The 19,652-nt window shown below is 43.5% G+C and overlaps 1 protein-coding gene across 1 annotated transcript in view; it reads right to left on the reverse strand.

Moving 5' to 3' along the window:
- Positions 1-12,200: 12,200 nt before the first annotated feature.
- The window catches only part of ALPK1 (alpha kinase 1), a 38,993-nt gene continuing 31,541 nt past the window's right edge, over positions 12,201-19,652 (reverse strand). The window contains exons 10-13 of the mRNA XM_065405407.1: positions 17,954-18,107; positions 16,206-16,368; positions 13,185-13,371; positions 12,201-12,400 (exon numbers count right to left, since the gene is read on the reverse strand). Coding sequence (XP_065261479.1) covers positions 12,201-12,400; positions 13,185-13,371; positions 16,206-16,368; positions 17,954-18,107 — 704 coding nt within the window. The remainder of the gene's footprint in view (positions 12,401-13,184; positions 13,372-16,205; positions 16,369-17,953; positions 18,108-19,652) is intronic.

The raw sequence follows: 19,652 nt of genomic DNA on the forward strand, positions 1-19,652 counted from the left end.
GTCAAAATGCCCATCGTGATCCTGGGAGCCCCTGTCTACCTCTTAATGGCCGTGACTTATGAAGCCATACACAGGACACCTTGACAGCAGCAAGGAGCGGTTCAACAACAGGCTGAGTAAGTGCAGAATGACTTGAGTGTGCTTTTGGCTGTTTAAAGGCCCGCTGGCGCTGCCTATATGGAGGCTGGACCTGGCCAATGACAATATTCCTATGCTTATAGGTGATTTAAGGGGTGGGGCTCACGGTTGGTCACCTGAGGGCAGGGCAGTACAGTTCAAACTGATGACCAGAGAGGAGAGAACAGACATTGTGGGACGCCGCACGGAGGCCAATCGCAGTGCTGTAATCGCCATGGTGTCTACCCTGGCACCGCGTCACTGTACCCTGGCGCAGAAAGCTGTACGCCTCTTGTTGGGGGTTTTTTTTTTTACAGTGCTGCAACTGCACAGTTTCTGTGCACTAAGTGGCTTGGCAGTGTGTACACCTTGGGAGTTACACTGCAGAAAGCTGCTTTACTGCACAGAAACTTGCCGGTGTAGACAAGGCCTTAGTCAGGACCAGATTCCACTCCCCTGGTGCCTGTTGTGGCACCTTACTGAAATAGTGGTCCCAGTGAAGTAAAAGGGATTAATCACAGAGTAATGGTCTACCCAACAAGAATGTGGCCCTCAGGTTTTAATCAGGCCTCCTTCAAGCAAAATTACCATTGCTTCCCCAATGCCACAGATTTACATCTTTCAGTATGGTATTTTGTATTATCAGGCATGCATTTCTAGATTGTTTATTCACCCGTTTGGTGAGCCTGGGACATGTAAGATTGAATTCTCAGGGAGGGATGAATTAAGACATTCTGAGCAGTGTGGGCAGAGCGCATTCTAGAGCTCTCATGGGCCCACCCCCATGCTGTGGCAATGGTGCTTAGGCAATGGCCCCCCATCCCTCCTTGGGGTGGCAGCAGCTTTTGGAATCTAGATGAATGGGGCAGTGCACACCTCTAGGAACTATTGATCTATTGTTTCAGGCTGCCTGCAGACTCAGGCAGGCATCACTTCTATTTGGCTCACATTCAACTTTTCTTTGCATTCATGAGAGCTGGAGACGCTTTTTTTTAAAAGTTGTTTCTGAGCTCATCATAGGATTCATTTAAAACATGTACATTGAGTGTAATCTACAAATAATATATTTGTGGGATTTATTGAATCCATTTAAAAAATAGATTGGGACAGAAAGAGGGAATGAAAGTGGATTTAAAAGATAGGTGAGATTATTAACGTTATTTTTCGTTGTGAAAAGTCAGTCTTTCGCATTGTAATATTAATTCCACCTTCGTTTGAAATATTCCTGGAACTCTCCATTTCATTTATTGCTGCAGTGGCTGTCTTGTTTTTTCCCCCCTTAATAGCAAAGTTAGGGGGAAAACTCTCCTTTAACTTTCTGAGGGCTAGATTTTGCTTTCATTTCTTGCCCTGTGCACAGGGCAATGCATTGGTGCACCCCCTCCCTCCAGAAATAGCACAGGGATGGGCAGAGGCATGATTCCTTCCTAACGTCCCCATGTTTCAGGTGGGGAGTAGAAACTTGATCCTGATCTATTCAAATAGTAAACTATTACCCGCCTTGAGCTGGCTCAGCTGTGCTGGCTGGTGCATTAAGGGGGAGCCGAGGCTCTGGCCTCTCCCCTCCCCTCTCATTCTCTGACCACCTGCTTTGGATGGGTAGGTAGCCGGCACGGTGGATGTGTGCAGCAATAAATATACCTAAAAAAAGCATGTATTTTTCTTGGCTACTATTTGATTTGTCTCCAGGTGAAATAAAGGTGCCAGATTCTGGCCTGACGCACCTGTTGTGCAATGCTATTGAGGCCAGTGGGGGGGGGGGGGGGTTATGGGATATACAGTAAGTCAGGACAGAATTACCCCTGCAGTTGCCACGTTAAAATATTCTACTCCCTGATCCATATGCAGATATTGATACTTATTGCTGCTCTCCCTGCCCTCTGCATGCCTATCTCCCCGCAATGTCAAAAGAAGCTCAATCACTGACTGTATCCACCACCATATAGATCTAAGAGCCAGACTTAGTCCTTATGGAGGTGATGGAGAAGCAGCTGATGTCCTGCTCATCCATTCAGTAAGGATTAATCCCAGGCTATGATATCCCTTGCTTTGAATAATCAGTGACCAGAGACACAATCTAACTAAGGAATTAGAAGGCAAACCAGATTAAAATAAAATCCATTCCACTCTAGTGCAGCTGTGGTCATTCTGGAGGGATGGCATTCTTTGTAGAAACAAAAGAGTGATTGGAAGTGATGGGAAACCTCAGCAGAAACATTATTTTTCTGCTCTTGGTAGCATCTCCTGTGAATATTCAGTGTCTGCTCCTGCTGCCATTGAATTCAAAGGGAGCACTGCTATTGTCTTTAAGGAGAGCAAGTTTCTGTTTGAGCCCTCTCTCCCACCTCCCTCTATTCCTGTGAATGAGAAACTGATCATAAAGGCACCCATATGAGACTTATCCAGATAAAGTCAATTGAATGGGTAGCTAAGACCAGACAGTCAGTGAGCAATAACTGCGCTGTGCTGAGGCCAGAGCATGCTCCATGAGGCTCTGCAATTCCGGAGGGGATAAGGATTTGCATCCTCCGTACTGCACTGTGGCCAGTTCAGCAAATCCATTATAAACATCCAGCGTAATCCCGGTTTTCTGTGAAGGAGCAGGCCTTCACACTGTTGGAGTGAGTCACGTGGCAGGGGGATTGGATGGAGAGGCTGCACAGTGGGCATTGTTCTAGGCAGGCTTGTCTGGAGATGCTCTTCTTCAGACAGGCAGCAGTTGCCGCTGAGTGCCTCTGCAGTGCACTGCTGCTGAGATCTAACGCACTTAGCCCCCCCTTCCCCTTGCAGATGGACTCCGTGATGATTGCATCATAACTGATTTAACTGAGGCAGTGTTTAATCCAAAGGGGAACACAGGTCCTCCAGCTACATCCTGACCCCTCTTCTGTTAAATAATTAACACAGCTTTCCTTGTAACTGTCACCCCAGATTCCTGCTTGCTGAGAAACTGCAGCACTACACGCATTGATGTGTTTGCCATCCATGTGGAGAATGAAGGTTATTCAGAGGAGGAATGACAGTTGCAGGCTGGTGGCATGCAGGCTCTGGAGTTAATGTCGCCACCTGGACCCTTTTAACCTCATCTGCAAACAACTTTCAGTGTTTCAGCAACATTACTCCAGTGATTTCAAACCAATCTGTCAGAGACACAAGGAGCCAATGAAAAAAAGCTTCTCTCCCGTAGAGTTTTTGGATATTATTTTTATGGCTGGGTAATATTACCACTCTAGCACCCCCTGGGGGCTGTCTCAGAGGCTTGGGAACAGCCCTGCTGCTGCATTGTTCAAGGTGTCGGCCTCCTTGCAGGGGGGAGTTAAAGTACTGCCCACAAAAAGCACAATCCTACACCACTGGGAAGCCAAAGGGGGGTGGGTGAGGAATGGGGAAAAATACAGGCCCTTCCTTCACCTGCCTGAGAGGGCCTGGCCGGCCATGGCTCTCAAGCCATTTCACCAGGCAGCAGCCCCGGCTTCCAAGGGCTGGGGAGGCGATGAGGTGCAATCCTGCGCCGCACGCTCAGCAGCACTAAGCAGTGATCCTCCCTTTTAAGGACATGCCCATCTCCAGGCTTGACAAGCTTCACAGGTGCTTGCTGGGTTGAGGCTCACTGAGCCCAGGGGAGGTTTTTAACCCCTTCCTGACAGGAGTGGGGATTTGCCCCACTACAAGAAGTAAGATCTGAGGAGTCTCAGGGATCAGTGTCTAAATTTAGGTCTCTGGATCAAAAAGTGTGTAGATTACCTAAAGGAGTGCACCATCTTGAATTCAAGAATACATATGGCTGCCACACAGCTGGAGAGGTCGCTCTGAATTCATTGTTGACACCAATGTGAAAGACTCTGAGTGATGTCTCAGACCAAGAGAGTAGAGGGCAAACATTTATACAAAGCTACTAAGGCAATTTTATTCAATAATGAATCATTAGAAGAGAAAGATTCTGGGCTCTGCAGAGCTCTTTTTACACAGGAAATGTCCCACAGTACTCTGCAATTATGTTAAATGCTGGTAGTACAGTGGAAGTGTCCATTGCCTCCACTACCTTCTTGCGGATAGTTCCATGGAATCTGCTGCATTTTGGGACATCCTAATTGGCCAGGCTATTCGATTTGCTCCATACATTTTATAAAAGGCACCAGGGGATCCCCAGTCTCCACCTGGATACTCAGAGACAGAAGTAGAAGGGACCACATCTCCTTGGAAGGACAGAAAGATCTCTTCAAATTGTCCAGCACACCCACCACAAACTCCTGGCAGCACCAGAGTGCAAGCACTGAGTATAAACCCGAGCCCTTGTCTGTTACTTGAACCAACAACATGCAGGCCGAGAAGAGAGAATATTTTCTTCTCCCCCTACTCAGACCTAATTTCCTTATGAATAAAATGACAACATTCTATAGAGACCAAAACACAGGCCACAGAACAGCTTTTGTACAACGATCGTGCAAACACTTATATAGTGCTCTAGATCTTCAAAGTGCAATATAAACATTAACTAACTAAGCCCACAGCACCCTTTGACAGAGGTAATTTATCATTCCATTAATAGATAAGAAAATAATTGAGACTCAGTTAGGTTAAGTGATTTTCCCAAGGTCACATAAGTCAATAGCAAAACTGGGATTTTTGGTCACTAGGTCCAAACTGAAATCTGTAACCTAGAAATGAAAAGCTCTATATCCAGCACCCACCCATGAGTCATCCAAGCCCCTGTTTAGGACCTGTTAATTCTATAAATAAATAAAATGGATAGTTGCAGTTCCCTTTGATTCAAGTTGCTGCCTGCTGCCATTCTGAACCTAATTCTGATGACACCCTGATTTTACACTGTTATATCTCGATTGATTTACCTGGAGTTACTTCTGATTTACATTGGTGTGAGATCAGAATCAAGCCCTAGGCCATAGTGGCTTTGGCCAGTGAAGCCTTGCAAGGAGAGCTCCCAATAAAGGAAAATCCACCTGGAGGAGGTTTCAGTAGCACAAGGCACCCATAACCTCCACACTGGTGGGACGGGGGAAGGAGCCCTGCAGCTGGCCAATGCAGCCTCAGAAATGGACAGCATTACGCTGTTGAGTAGGTCTGGCCAGGGCACCCAGGATTCAGCACATAAGCAGGCAGCCTCCACCAAGAGGGCCCCTTTGGAGGCCTGGTCACAGGTTATAATGTCCCTGCCCGGGGTGAATCCTCCTGGGTTTAGGTGGTGCAGTTTGTACCCCTTTGTGCTAACAGCAGTGACTTGATTTCCAATGGGCTATTTGTTATTCGTAACTAGTCACTGGACTACATTACAAGGGAAACAGCAAAACTGACCAGGCACAAAGTGCTGTGCTATGCCCAAAGGAACCCAACTAACACAACTGAGCAGCACTTGGCAATCCAGGTGACTTGCCATTGTTTAGGCTGCCAGTAACCCTTGTAGCTGGTCTGGCAGGCGGTCATTGCCACTAGCTACAGAGTGACACACTAGCTGCTTCTCATTAAAGGGCTGTAGTAACTGAGATGCTTATCCGTGACTCCTATAATCCTGAGCTCCCTGACTCAGAAGTCTTGCACCAAAATAAATAACAGAGACAGACCATTACAATGTGTCCTTATTTCAAACAACTACTGCCAGGGAGATGTGCTGAAAGAGCAGGCTGCTGAGGCTATCTTTCTTAAAGCTAGCTCACAGATAGCTGAGTCAGTCTGGTTTGTTACTGCTAACTCAAAGGCAACTATAAGCTAGAAACCCACTCAGGGTTAACCAGGGCAAAGAGAAAGCCCATTTTCGAACACCCAGGGAACCACAGGAAGAAAACTACCAAACTTTGGTTTTGACCTCACCCACCAGATGCTGGTTGAAAATGGATATAAAATGTTAGATCATCTCCTTGCGGGCCAGGTTCTGATTCCTTCCTCACAGCACGTAGCGTCTCAGTATTCTACTCCTCAAAGCGACAACACTGAAGTAATTGGGGCTACACATGGAGCGATGGACTATTCAGTGTTAATAATGGGATCAGACTCCGGCCTTGTGTGGTTTAGGTTACACAGCATCTCAGAAAAGACTGGGGACCCAGTTAAAGGGCCTGATCCAAAGCCTATTGGAGTCAACAGAGAGACACACATGAAAATACAACCTTCTGTAATGATGTGATGTGAATTCCATCTTTTATAGTGCACTGGGAAAACTCAGCAAAATGGTGTCATGCACATTTATTTTCCTAATGATTTATGACAAACACTGGCATATGTGGGCCTTTTTACGGTGAAAAGATACAGGTATAATAAGGGTCTGTAATTTGTTAGAATAAAGAGATACTGCCAACTTGCTTAAGACTTAAAATTTAGATTTTTGTTAAGAAAAAAGCTTTTTATAAATCTCATAAATAGAAAAAAATCATTTTGTAAAAATTTAAATGAAAAGATTTATTTGTTTTTGGTTTCTCTGTAACAGCCCCTCGGAGCAGCAAATTGGGTAAATGGTTACGGTGAAATTCCTTGCTCCATCACGGCTTCCTCCAGAAGTCCTTGGGAGAATCACTGCAGACAATTACCCACAGGGATAATTATACTTGCCCACATCACAGGGGCATTTTGAGGATAAACACATTAAAGACTGTCAGGCGCCCAGATACTAATCTAATGGGGGCCATATAATTATGTGAGATGGATAGATTGTGAAAGAAAACAATACCATTGTTCTAATACATGACAACCAAAAGTGAAACTGACTAAAAATAGTGAAAATGATCAGTTAAATTTCACTGTCTACCAAAGTGAAATCAAAAAGTAAAACAAACAATATAAACAGTAAATTAGCTATTTAAAACGCTGTCAGGTTTAATTATTAAAAGTGTTATTAGTGCTGATAGTTACTAAGCACGGCAGTGTTAGTTGCTTATAATTTATTAGGACCCTTCAACCAATCTGAGAAAATTAAAAAAACACCTCATAGAGTTCTGTAAAAAGGCTTTAACGTAACATTTTTGCAGCCTATTAATTCCTGAAACCTTACTATCTTTTTTCCCTTCAAATTCTATAGATGTCTTTTCCAGAAGCACTAACCCATGTGCACACAACTTTTGTCACTAGGTTAAATCCAGCATTTTACTGTTGCAGACAATCCTCTTCTTTATTGGCTGTGGTACAAGATAACGGACTTAATCTTCCCAGTAACACGTGAGTCTTCATGTATAATTTTAATCTGCGAAACATTGGAGCTGAGTGTACTGTCACATGCCGATTTTACTTTTCTATGAGAAAGTGACTCCCGGGCTCAATGATGGATTGTTTGCTCTTTTTTAACAACAGGCAAGACGGTGAATGCCCTGGGGTGACAGACAGTGTGCAGTGGGAATGAGAGCAAATCTGATGGCCCAGTTCAAGTTCACCTGACAAAGCTGGAGCAGTCTGCAGGCAGCATTCTAGAAAGGATTATTCACACTAGCATTATATTTTTGAATGCATTTTTCCCCTGCGCAGCTGCACAGCTCCCCAACACTGAAGGTTTATGCACCATAATAAAGAGATTTAATTTTTTTCTCTTGCTTCCCACTCCTTACAACTAGTTTCCCCTGCTCTGTGCAATTATAGGGCATCTGTATACCCAAACAACTCAGTACAAACATCACCTCGAAAACAAGAGCAGAACTAAACAACAGTAACAAAAAGTCTGAACTCTCTGCTGGCTGGAGAAACAAAAGCTGATGGTTTTGTTAAGTCTAACGTTGTACTGGGGGTCCGATATTTTTATGGACCTTTAGTATCCAATTTCCTTCCCCCTCAAGATGGGGGGGGGGGGGAAACCCTAAACAATATCAACCAGATGCCTTTCTGGGACAGGATATTGGAACTTTAAGACATATTTTGGCTTGCAAAAAATTGTATTTTAGCTAAAGGAAGTCTTGAACTATTTAGCAGGAAAATCAAACACCTTTTATTCACATTGTTACAAAACACAAAGGGGGCACACTCTTTGCAAAGTCAGAGGTGTTTTATTTTAGCTGGTGGGGCAGCTCCCTGAGAAGCAACAAATGTTGCCCCCCATCCAAGAGGTTGTTCCACATGGGTGGACCCCCCCAAACCTGCACAGAGCCCCACTGAAGTTGATGAGGTGCTACATGGAGACAGGGTCGAACTTCATGGAACTATATGCAGGATCAAGGCCTTTAGCTGGTTCATAGATAATACTACTTAGCATTTACTAGACATTGCAATGGCATCTTCAAAGCGCTATACGAACAGTAACAAATTAATCCTCACCAAACCTGTGTGGTAGGTATTCTCCTCATTATGCAGATGGGGAAACAGAGCCACGGAGAGGTTAATTGACTTGAGTAAGGCCATACAGCAAATCAGTGGAAGAACCAGGAATAAAACTCGAGAGTGTCTGAATCCTGCATTGCAACCACGAGACCATACAGCTCACAGAAGAGTTGGGACAATGATCTGAATGCATCTGAAACTAGTTTGTCTGGCTACTTCACAGACAGAGGCTTTCAGCGCTTTCTACGAGGTCAATCACATCACCAGCAAAGGAGCACTAAGGGTGAGTCTTCACAGCACAGTTAGCTCAAGTTATGATCTGAGTGTTAATACTAAATCAATTCCTGCCCCCCCCCCCCAAATCTGTAGCTAAATTGTGCTTTAAACTCAAGCCAGGTAATATCTACACCACAGCTTGGGGGATGCGATACCTAGCATGGGTAGACAGACTCATGTTAGCTCAGCTTGAGCTACCATGCTAAAAATGAGGTACAGGCGGTGGCTCGGACTAACTACCTGAGCTCAGACCCTGGGGTGGGGGGTTGGACTCTGCCAGCTAGGCCGTGCTGTAATATCCACACTGCTATTTTTAGCATACTGGCCCAAGCAGAGCTAGTCTGAGTCTGGCTGCCTGGGCTGGAAATCACCTCCCAGGTGCAGTGGAGACTACCCTTAAGAGGGGTGCATTGAGGCTGGAGTGATGCTGCTGCTAGATACACAGTGGGGAATGTAACAGCTCGAGTTACAACTCATCAGTCTGTGCTGCTAATCCGACCACTCTGTGCAACTCCAGTGTTGTTCTGAAGGCTAGCTGGAGTGCAGTAACTTGAGTGTACTAACTCGAGCTATCTGTTGCAGTGAAGACAAGCCCGACAAGAAATCGAATGCAGATAAAGCCTGACATTCTCTGCCCCTTGAATACATCCCCAATGAGCTTCTGAGAAGGGAATGACATAACTGCATTTGCTACTTTCCAATTCTCCAGGTGGTAGCTCACTAAAGTCCAAGAAGGTCACGTCCATGAATTACAAGCTTTGGTCTAAAAAAAACAACAAAAGATTGTTTCATAAAAAGTAAAAAGCGGCAGCTGCCTCTACCCAGGGTAAGCACTATTGAAGCCTGCGGACAGCATGCATACCACAGGACATTCAAAGACCGCGGAGTGTTAAAAATCAGGGGTTCTTGGAGTATATTATAGAACCATGAACAATAACAAAAGTGCAGATAAAAATGAATGAAATAAAGAGGAAATGTTCAAAGCAGCAGCTGCATGTACATGCAATACTAAAACGTCCCCAGCACAGCCAGCAAACATGTAAAAGCTCCAAGAAACGTCTTTGGGGTGTGGGTTGAATTAAATTGAGTATTCTCAGGGGGCAGAACAGCAGGGTAAGTGACATTGGCTGTTGAGGGGGTTAGTGTGAAATTACATCTCCTGAACCCCAGAATATCACCAGATATTTCTGCTTCAGTCGCATAATTTATGTTGACAGAAGAAATCCCAAAATGCTAAGGCATCAAGCCCATTCTGTGGGGAATTACAGTTTTATATTATGGTCTGTGAGCCAGGGTCACAAAATCAGGGACATGAAACTATCGTCAGTCGATAACAGAGCTCCCACTGATGATAATGATTGTACAAAGGGTGAACTAGAATATGACCATGTCATAATTAAACTTTCAGAGGCCAAGACAACTCTTTGGAGTCAATGCAAATTTTTCCATTGGCATTAATGGGAGATGGATCAAACACGTAGCTAGTAAAATTGCTAGTGCATTCAGCATCAGTCAGTGGGAAAATTCTGCGGGATACTTTTAGGACTGTCCCTATGTCTGCCATTTGTTTATTTAATCATTTGTATGTGCAATTACCTAATTTGCATGCATGACTGCATGTTATATGTGCAAATTATGTGTGCAATTGCAAGCCTAAATTATTCACCAATCTGTTTCTTCCAGCATCATTACACTTCAGAGTTAACATCATACTGCTCTGAATTTGGACAGTTCACAACTTTCTTAGAGTTGGTGTTTCAGGTTTATCTAGGCTAGTGCACAGGGTCACTGTACATTGGAAAGTTTATTTTCACAACCATGAGGAGCAGAATCTTAATTTTTATATGATATTCTTATATTCTGCAGAAATCCTAATACATCATGGGCTGGATAGATACATTAAGCATATAGGGAGTTTTGCATTTTCATTCTTTATAGAGTTAAATCAAGAGACATGTTAGAAATGAAAGCAGAGGAAAAAGGGAAGTTAGAGCTGTAGACAAGGGAGAAAAGATATCCTTTCAGGGTGGATTTGAAAACAGCTAGGAGTTAAGTAGAGATGTTCAGGAAGGCACTTCCAGATGACATGAGCTACAGATGACAGGTTCTTACACCATCAGTGACAAGAGAGTGCAAAGTGTCAGAGCAGTTAGTGCTAGATGAGCACATAGGTATAGAATGTGACTTTAGGCACTGCCCTGAAAACTGTGTAAGCTGCAGTCCCCAGGAGACATTGTGACCGGGTGGCTATGTCCACACTATGAGCTAGGGGGGTGACTCCCAGCTCACATATGCATATGTGTGCTAGCTCTCATCTGAGTTAGGACACTAAAAACAGTAGTGTAGCCGCAACGCTTTCAACAAACATAAATTCAACATTTCAACAAAATTCAACAAAGACAAATGTAAGGTGCTACACTTAGGGAAGAAAAAACAAATGCACAAATACAGAATGGGGGATAACTAGCTTGACAGCAGCACTGCTGAAGGATCTGGGAGTTGAGGTGGATCACAACCTTAACATGAGTCAACAATGAAATGCTATTGCCAAAAAAGCAGATGCAATTTTGAGCTACATGAACAGAGGCATAGCATGCAAGTCACGGGAGGTGACAGTACCACTCTACTCAGTGCTGGTTACGCCTCAGCTGGGGTCCTGTGTCCAGTTAAAGGCAAATAGCTCCCTTCACTTCAGTGGGACTACTTGTGTGAATAAGGGTTGCAAGATCGGCCTTTAGATTTGTGGAGCCACAGTTCCATTAGAGGCAGTTTTGTTTCGTTTTGTTTTTAAGAGAGAACTGTCAGTCCTGTGGGCACATTAACACAGATGTGAGCAAGTCCAGCCATCCTTCCTCCGGCAAGGTTTCCTTCGGCATCAGCAGCAGTTTTGCCTGTATAAGGGCTGCAAGGTTTGCTCTGCGGCTAGCACCGTTAAAACTGCCATTTTACAATGGAAGCAAGAAATTACACACTAAGGTCTGAGAGAAAGAAGCTACATTTTATCACTTTTTGTTTCAGTAACACAGCATGTAGACACTGAAAAAAGTCTCTGAAAATCATAAATACAAGTAAACCCAAATACCTGAAATAACTATACCAGATCCTGACTACACCCTCTTCCTTAGAATAGTATCTCCTAATAGCAGCTAGGGTTACACATCCCACTGTCCTTTCTCAGCCAAAACCCACATTGAAGTCAAGCCCTGAGTAAAGGTTGTACTATCTTGTCTCCTTCTGGTGCTGCGATTTCTAGATGAGACTGATCATTGTAAGGACAAAGTTCTAGTGTTGGCTCATAATTTTCCTGGCCCTTGTGGGTTTGTTACACCCTGTATGTTCCTTGAATATACTTCTATGTGGTTTTGTTAATTTCCACAAGCTGTATTCAGTAACACGGTGTTACCAACCTGGAACAATGACCCGGATCCTTCCACACTTAGGAATAAAAGTAATTTTACTTCTATGGCTCTGCTCTCACAAGCAGAGTTATTTATGTGTCTAAGTGTGTGAGGGATCAGGTCCCACGTCAGCACCTGTCAGGCTGCCTTTGCACGAGGCTAGTTAGGTTCTGCTACCGAAGGCCTCGTTAAAGAAAGATGATGGCAGATTTCATTGCACTCCACGTGTTGATTATTGAAGAAATAATAGATTCCTTTCTCTCCAAAGTTGGTGGAGTGTGAAACATCTTTCCCATTAAGAGAATGAATTTGGGGGTCTGTGAGGTAGATGAGGCCTTTTCCATTACCAGTCACCCAACCTGTAGAATAAAGAATACAAAATGACATACAATAGTCCCTTCACTTCATTGTGTTCTGTAATTAAGCCCCACCCACCCCAAGTCTGATCAGTTTTACATAGGTGGAATTCTGCTGACGTCAGTGGAGTTACTCCTGATTTACCCCAGGGTAAGCGAGAGCAGAATAAGGCTGCACTGATATGCAGGTAAGAACACAATCACAAGATGACATTAGGTCCCAATAGCATCTTGGTTTTGGCTTTACCCTGCTAAGGGAGGAGAGTACTTGAGTCAACAGCTTGCCAGGCCAGGTCCTCAGCTCTAACCAAGGAGAGCCTGTGAAGCTAAAGAGGGGGTGTATGCACGAAGGTAGCTTTCAGCCATTTGGGGGCTTGCCAATCACAGGGAAGGAGAAGGGTGGCATGGGAGCTGCTACACTGTCTCAATGTCACCTGAGGAGCCCCCTTTGCAGAGAAGCCCCTCAGGGGCCCATTTCTGTTAGCTTTAGTTTAACTTTCACATGGGTGGAGTGACACAAGGTTGCATCACACTAGGATCTGGCCCAGGAACATGATCACAGTTTCTCTCACATCAAGAAGAGAGGGAGGTTCTCCTTGAGCCGCCAGGTGTTATTTATTTCACATGCCAAAAATTATGGCCTGTTTTCTTACGCAATGTGAGTCTGAGTCCTCTCTATGCCTCCCCTTGCCTTAATGACATTGTAAGTGGTTTTGTTCTTTGTACAGCACACACTGCTGGAAAATGGGAAGGACACACAACAAACAGAACCAGCCATCATACAAACCTTGCAAATCGACAACCACATCTTTGCCATGGGAAAACTCATATGAGAAATGGCCAAAGGCCAAGCCATACTCTGTGGCTTTGTACTCTGTCTTTACTACTTTTGTGTTATTAGATAGTTTCACAAATTCTCCCAGAATATAGGGCTCCACACTCACACATCCTTTTATAGATTTGCCTTCTAATATCTGAAAGAAAACAGAATGTTAAAGGATTAAAATAATCCCAGTAGAGATGAGAAGTCCTATAGCTCAGTTATTTGAATTCTTATTTGCACTATTACTTTTCCCCACCGCACTAACAGGAAACTGGATGTAAAGAGCCCCCACACTGTGCCACCCATTTGTTTGTTCCCACCACAACACATCTGGAAGCAGAGCTCACATCTAGCTAGAGAGAAGAAAGAGTCAGCTCTGGAAATGTCAATTCAGCCTGGTGAGACCAGACACGGTGATCAACAAGTTCTATAGGTATCTTGCTTGTAAAGCAAATGAAAAATATATTGCAAGAAAGTCAGTATAAAAAGTGGACTAAGGAGCTGAGAAGCAGCAACGACAGCATGCTTAGCAAAAGCAGTAAAGCAAAGCTCTTTGATCCAAAGTCATCTGCATATTGCATTATAGTGTATACGTGAACAACAGAGCAGTAACTTATATTCCACACATGCAAAGACAAAGAAATAAGACATTGATACTGTATATAATAGTCTACTTGGCTATTTGTATTGTATTTACAGAAGTCTAATAGAATGTAGTTAAATGTATAAACTAGATCTATAAAAGATAGAGGGAAAGAGGTTGGCTAATGCTCTGGCCGGTGCGCCACTCAGGGCCAGAAAGCCACTGTCCCAGGGTAGCTGTTGATTTCCCTGGAATGGAGGATTCTCCACATGGCATGTATGTTGGCTCTACGCATCCCCTGCCATCCCCCTCGGTATGGATGGTGTGTTGGGGGCAAGTCTGGATGTGCTGCAATCTGATGATCCATCCGTTCCTTGGGTGCCATTACAAAGCAATGCAGATTAGTGTAACCCTCAGGCTGCACTAAATGGGGACTGACTGGACCCAAGGATCTGGCCCATATTATTTTAACCGTTATTTCCTGCAACATCGCTACTATTAATAATTATTATTATTGATTTACGCATTTTTTAATGCTCAAATGAAAAAACAAGTTCCTGCCCCAAGGAATTGACAATCTAAGGGCCACACACTGCTGGCCTGGCTCATCTGAGTAGCAAGGGCACTGGAACCTTTGTAGAAGTGGGTGGGCCAAGGCCAAAGTGGCAGAGGAATTAAAATGATACTTAAATATCCTGCAGAGTACAACTGTAACATAAATAACCAGAATACAAAATGTAGCCACATTATAATATTTAAGGTTTAATTATAGTACAAACAAACAGATAACTTTAGTTCTAAACATGGGGACTGCATTTTCCCCCACAGCACATGTTTCTTTTGTTAAAAAGTGGGGGGCATGGCCCTTTTATAAATGGGAGGGCCATGGCTCCCTGTCTCCTCCCCCCGCCCCCCGTTCTGGCACCAGTGCTGAGAAGTCCCACTTAAATCAATGGGCCAATTTAAGTGAATAAACTGAGCAGAATTATACCCTAATTCTGGTATTTCCGAGAGCACCATTATAACTATAGGCTACATTTTAAAGAAGCACGCTAAAGGTGCAGCTACTAAAATAGCATGTGCACCTGCAGGCAAATACGAGCCCTCATATTTCTGTGCACAAACTGGTTAGGTGCTAACACAAGTTGGGCAACTATACCTGCCAGCTGGTTAACTGAGCCCTTCCCTGCCCAAGGTACACACGTAAAGGTATGGGTTTGGTGAGCCTGGCAGGACGTACATACTTTTACAGGTGCACCTATTGCACCCTCTGGTGAGAATCTGTGCTTGTATGTTAGATGTTTTTTCATCTTTAAATAATCAAACTTGTTTACCAGATAATGGCATTTGCCTCTTAGGGGATCTCTATCCAGCATTTTGGAGTGAGAACGAGCGAGCCTCCCTGGGTCGACAGACTTGCTCTAGCAAGTCCAAGCTGGATAGGAGTCAGCAGTGTGCCCTTGTTGCCAAGAAGGCCAACGGCATATTGGGCTGCATTAGTAGGAGCATTGCCAGCAGATCGAGGGAAGTGATTATTCCCCTCTATTCGGCACTGGTGAGGCCACACCTGGAGTATTGAGTCCAAGTTTTGGTCCTCCCACTACAGAAGGGATGTGGACAAATTGGAGAGAGTCCAGTGGAAGGCAGCGAAAATGATTAGGGGGCTGGGGCACATGACTTACGAGGAGAGGCTAAGGGAACTGGGCTTATTTAGTCTGCAGAAGAGAAGAGTGAGGAGAGATTTGATAGCAGCCTTCAACTACCTGAAGGGGGGTTCCAAAGAGGATGGAGCTTGGCTGTTCCCAGTGGTGGCAGATGACAGAACAAGGAGCAATGGTCTCAAGTTGCAGTGGGGGCGGTCTAGGTTGGATATTAGGAAACACTATTTCACTAGGAGGGTGGTGAAGCACTGGAATGGTTTTACCTAGGGAGGTGGTGGAATCTTCATCCTTAGAGGTTTTTAAGGCCTGGCTTGACAAAGCCCTGGCTGGGATGATTTAGTTGGTGTTGGTCCTGCTTTGAGCAGGGGGTTGCACTAGATGACCTCCTGAGGTCTCTTCCAACCCTAATATTCTATGATTCTAAGGTTCAGACTGGTGTTCTAAAAACAGCTGTGTAGACAGAGCTTTGAAGTTACGGCTTGAGCTCAGACTCTGAAACCTATTGAGAGGCTGTCTATTCTTAGCCATGAGGCTCACTCCCGCTCGCTCCAAAATGCTGTGTTTACATATCCACTGTGTATGGGACACAAGTGGCTTATAATAATCATTATTGTTCTGCAGAGAACTTGAAACTTTCCTCATTTTATACCCATTATTCTACAGGAGAAACATTCTCTGATCATTTCCTGCTGGCTTCTGTAAATTCCCTGCTTCAGTTGATTTCAGTTTAGGACTTCTTACCAGGAGTATTGTAGAGGGGATGTAAAAGATTTGTGTTGGAATCTTTTGCTCATACAGCCTTTTGTTGAATTCTGTCACATAGTACTGGGCAGTCATTTGTCGCTCTACATCAATGAAATGGTTAAGAAGCCCCTTTTCTTCTTTATACTCTTTCCCAACATACCTACATGGTAAAAACAAACACACAGAATAGCCAATTCCTCAGGCAGATAGCAATAAGGGAAATCCTCACTGGATTGCAAATCATCACCACAAATCCACTTCGTTGTTCAAGGGCAAAGCTATTTATTGGTAACTTATTTAAAATGACAACAAGTGGAATCTGGTCTTGTACCTCTTGATGGAATAACAGAAGTTAGCTCTGAAAGATCTTAGTCTTAGGGTGAGAATTTCAAAAGCGTGTAAATGAATTAGGCATCTAACTCCAGCTGACTTCCACTGGAGCACAGGCACCTTTGAAAATCCCACCATACACCCTAATAACCCATACATCACATTTATTCATGGTCAAAAATCCACATTTCTCTCTCCCAAGCAGCAAGCACTGCCTCTAGGTGCTGTGGCCTAGGTGAAGTGAGCAGGTGGACTTATTCCAGTTTTTAGGCAGAGGTGTCCATTTCACAAAGCCACTACACAGAATAAAATGTTATCCATCTCTCAGACATGCCATGCTCTGCCCCGCCCACCTCTCTCCTTATCCTCTTGAGAACAAGACAGCTAGGCCCAGATTTTTAAAGCCATTTTGGTGTTGCTGCGCTCAGCATTGCAATGCCTAACTGATTTAGGAGCCTAAACCTTACTTTCAAAAGTGATTTAGACACTTGGGAGCCAAAATCTGACTGTAAATGGGATTTAGGCTCCCACGTGTCTAAATCATTTTTGAAAAAAATCAGACTTAGGCATTGCAACACTGAGCACAGCAAGGAGTTTAAGACCTCCACTTCAGGCAGAGGTCAATACTTGGTAGTTAATCTTGTGCCCATGAGCAACCTCTACTCACATTTGTATTAAAACACAACAATATTGCACACTCTACTGTGCGCCTTGTTTACATACTAGCTTGCACTGAAATCACTAAATTGGTTTTAATTTGACTATTTTCCTATTTTATGCAAATCTGTGTGTGGATACTCTCGTTTCAGATTAAGATTACTGTATCTGGATTATATTTAAATCAGAAATAGGAAACTCTTAATCCACAATGAGAGACTTTGAAACAACAAAAGGTGTGAAATAAAATCCATTCACTGACTTCTGTGCAGGTTTGTGTGTAGACAAGCCCAAGGGCATAATAGGAAAATGGACAGTAAATGTAACACAGTGTCGGATAACATAGAAAACAATAATGAAACAATTGGTTCTTTTTAAATACCTGTCCCTATGGAAAGACCGTAACTTCAGAATCAAACTGGGTAACAAGAATATCCAGAGCTATAATAGTGAGGATCAAATAGCCAGGAGCTTTGGAAGGGCTATAAAACCCTTTTGCTTCAGGATATTTGCCAGCTCTTAACTAATGGAGATTAGGAAGAAACTTTCCCTGGGAGCAGGTTATCCCATAACGCCCCTATAACAGTGGGGTTTCTTGCACCTTTTTCTGAAGCACCTGGTACTGACCACTGTTAGAGTCAGGACACTGGACTAACTGGACCTTGGGTCTAATCCAGTATGGCAATTGCTATGTTCCTATGTGTGCAGAATTAGCCCTGATTAAAATTTCACTTCAGCAATTTGTGCTTGATCAATACCTTCCCAAAGTTTCTTCTTGATGCAGAAAGTGTATCCAAAATGCATTCCTTTGTTTGCCTTCCTTCGCCACGCTCAGGTAGTCTCCAATATACACAGCTGTTTCCTGGCCTGTCCACAGCCCAGATTTCTTAGAGTATTTCAGAAGAAGAGCAGCTACCAAAAGAAAACCCCCACAAATGAAACCGACAGCTTCTTTAGCAAGGTTGTTCCATACCAGTAACCAAGGATGAAACCTAAGAGCTATTAATTTTTTCTGTTGGGATTGATGTCCATGCCCAGACAAAGTTTCAAAGCTCTGCTATCTTGTCACACTCACCTATTACAGTGCAGTATTGAAACAGCATCTTTTGAAGAAGCTCAGCCGTAAGTGGAAATGTATAAGGTAGTTAGGTAAAATGCATTGCTTTGGCAGGAAACACTGTAGGGCTACTTTGGGGTAGCAGGGCTTTCCTGCACCTGTCTTGTACACTAATAAAAATTTAAATGATAAGGGCATCCTGCAGAAAAACTAAGAGCGAGTAGAGAACACAAAATATCTACAGGAAGAATCAAATGCATTTCACTCCTGCTCTGTAATGCCCCTGCTATGAGCCAGTCATAAGCCTCTAGCACATATATAAACTTGAATACCACCAAATTGTGTGGCACTGACATTTATACTGATAAGACTATCTAGACTTATACTAGTTAATGTTAACACAAATTTGGAAGGGATATAAAACCTTCAGGGTTAAAACCAATCTACTGCTAGGCTTAGGAGGAGACCTTCGTGTGGAGGCAGATCATCCCACATTTGCCCACTGCAGGGTTCTTATATCTTCCCCTGAAGCATCTGGTGCCAGCACTGTCAGAGAGTGGATACTGTACTAGATAGACCAGGGCACTTAGAGCTGGGCAGGAAATGATTCTACAAGAATTTTCAAGATTTCAAATAATTTTCCCGTCACAAATTGAAATCTCAACAACTTTCACAAACTGAACTTCTGAATTTTTTTTTCAGATCAGGTCAATCAAAATGTTTCATCAAAACTTACCCTCTTCAGATTAGAGCCACACTTTAAACCAGTGCTTCGCGTCAGTTGTGCTTGTTTATTAACTTTGTGAGCTAGCAGACAGAGCTCCTAGACTCACAGATTGAGAACAGAGTTTTATTGAAATGAACAAAATATAAAACTCACAAGGACCTTAAGACAAATTAAAAATAATTGAGAGATTCTGGTAGCAGGTACAGTCTGACTTGGTTTGGTTAACAGATGAAAGGAAAAAACTGGATGTGATATTAAGCAAAATAGCAAACTAAGCCAAAATGTTGTTCTGCCCTGGCTTGGCTCTTTTTTTATTTAAATCTAAATATTGTGAAAAATGAAGAGGGCCTAAAAATATCCAGACCCTTGAGATCTGTATGATCCTAGTAAGTAGTACAGACCTGATTCTGCAGCCTTTACTCATACATAGTTTCATAGATGTTTAAGACCAGAAAGGACCAGTCCCTACTCTACTCTCTTCTAAATTATTGGCATAAGGCAAAATGAGAATCAAACATGTGACTCTCAGTTTACAAGGGCGATGCTCTAACCTCTGAATTATACGGGCAATGCACAAACACATATGAATAAGAATTGCAAGATCAGACCCTAGATTCTATCTGCTGCTTCTATCTATCTTTGAGGGTTTTATACCTTGTTCATCATCATAGTA

The sequence above is a fragment of the Emys orbicularis genome, chromosome 5, assembly GCF_028017835.1.
Source record: "Emys orbicularis isolate rEmyOrb1 chromosome 5, rEmyOrb1.hap1, whole genome shotgun sequence".
In the NCBI taxonomy this organism is placed as follows: domain Eukaryota; kingdom Metazoa; phylum Chordata; order Testudines; family Emydidae; genus Emys; species Emys orbicularis.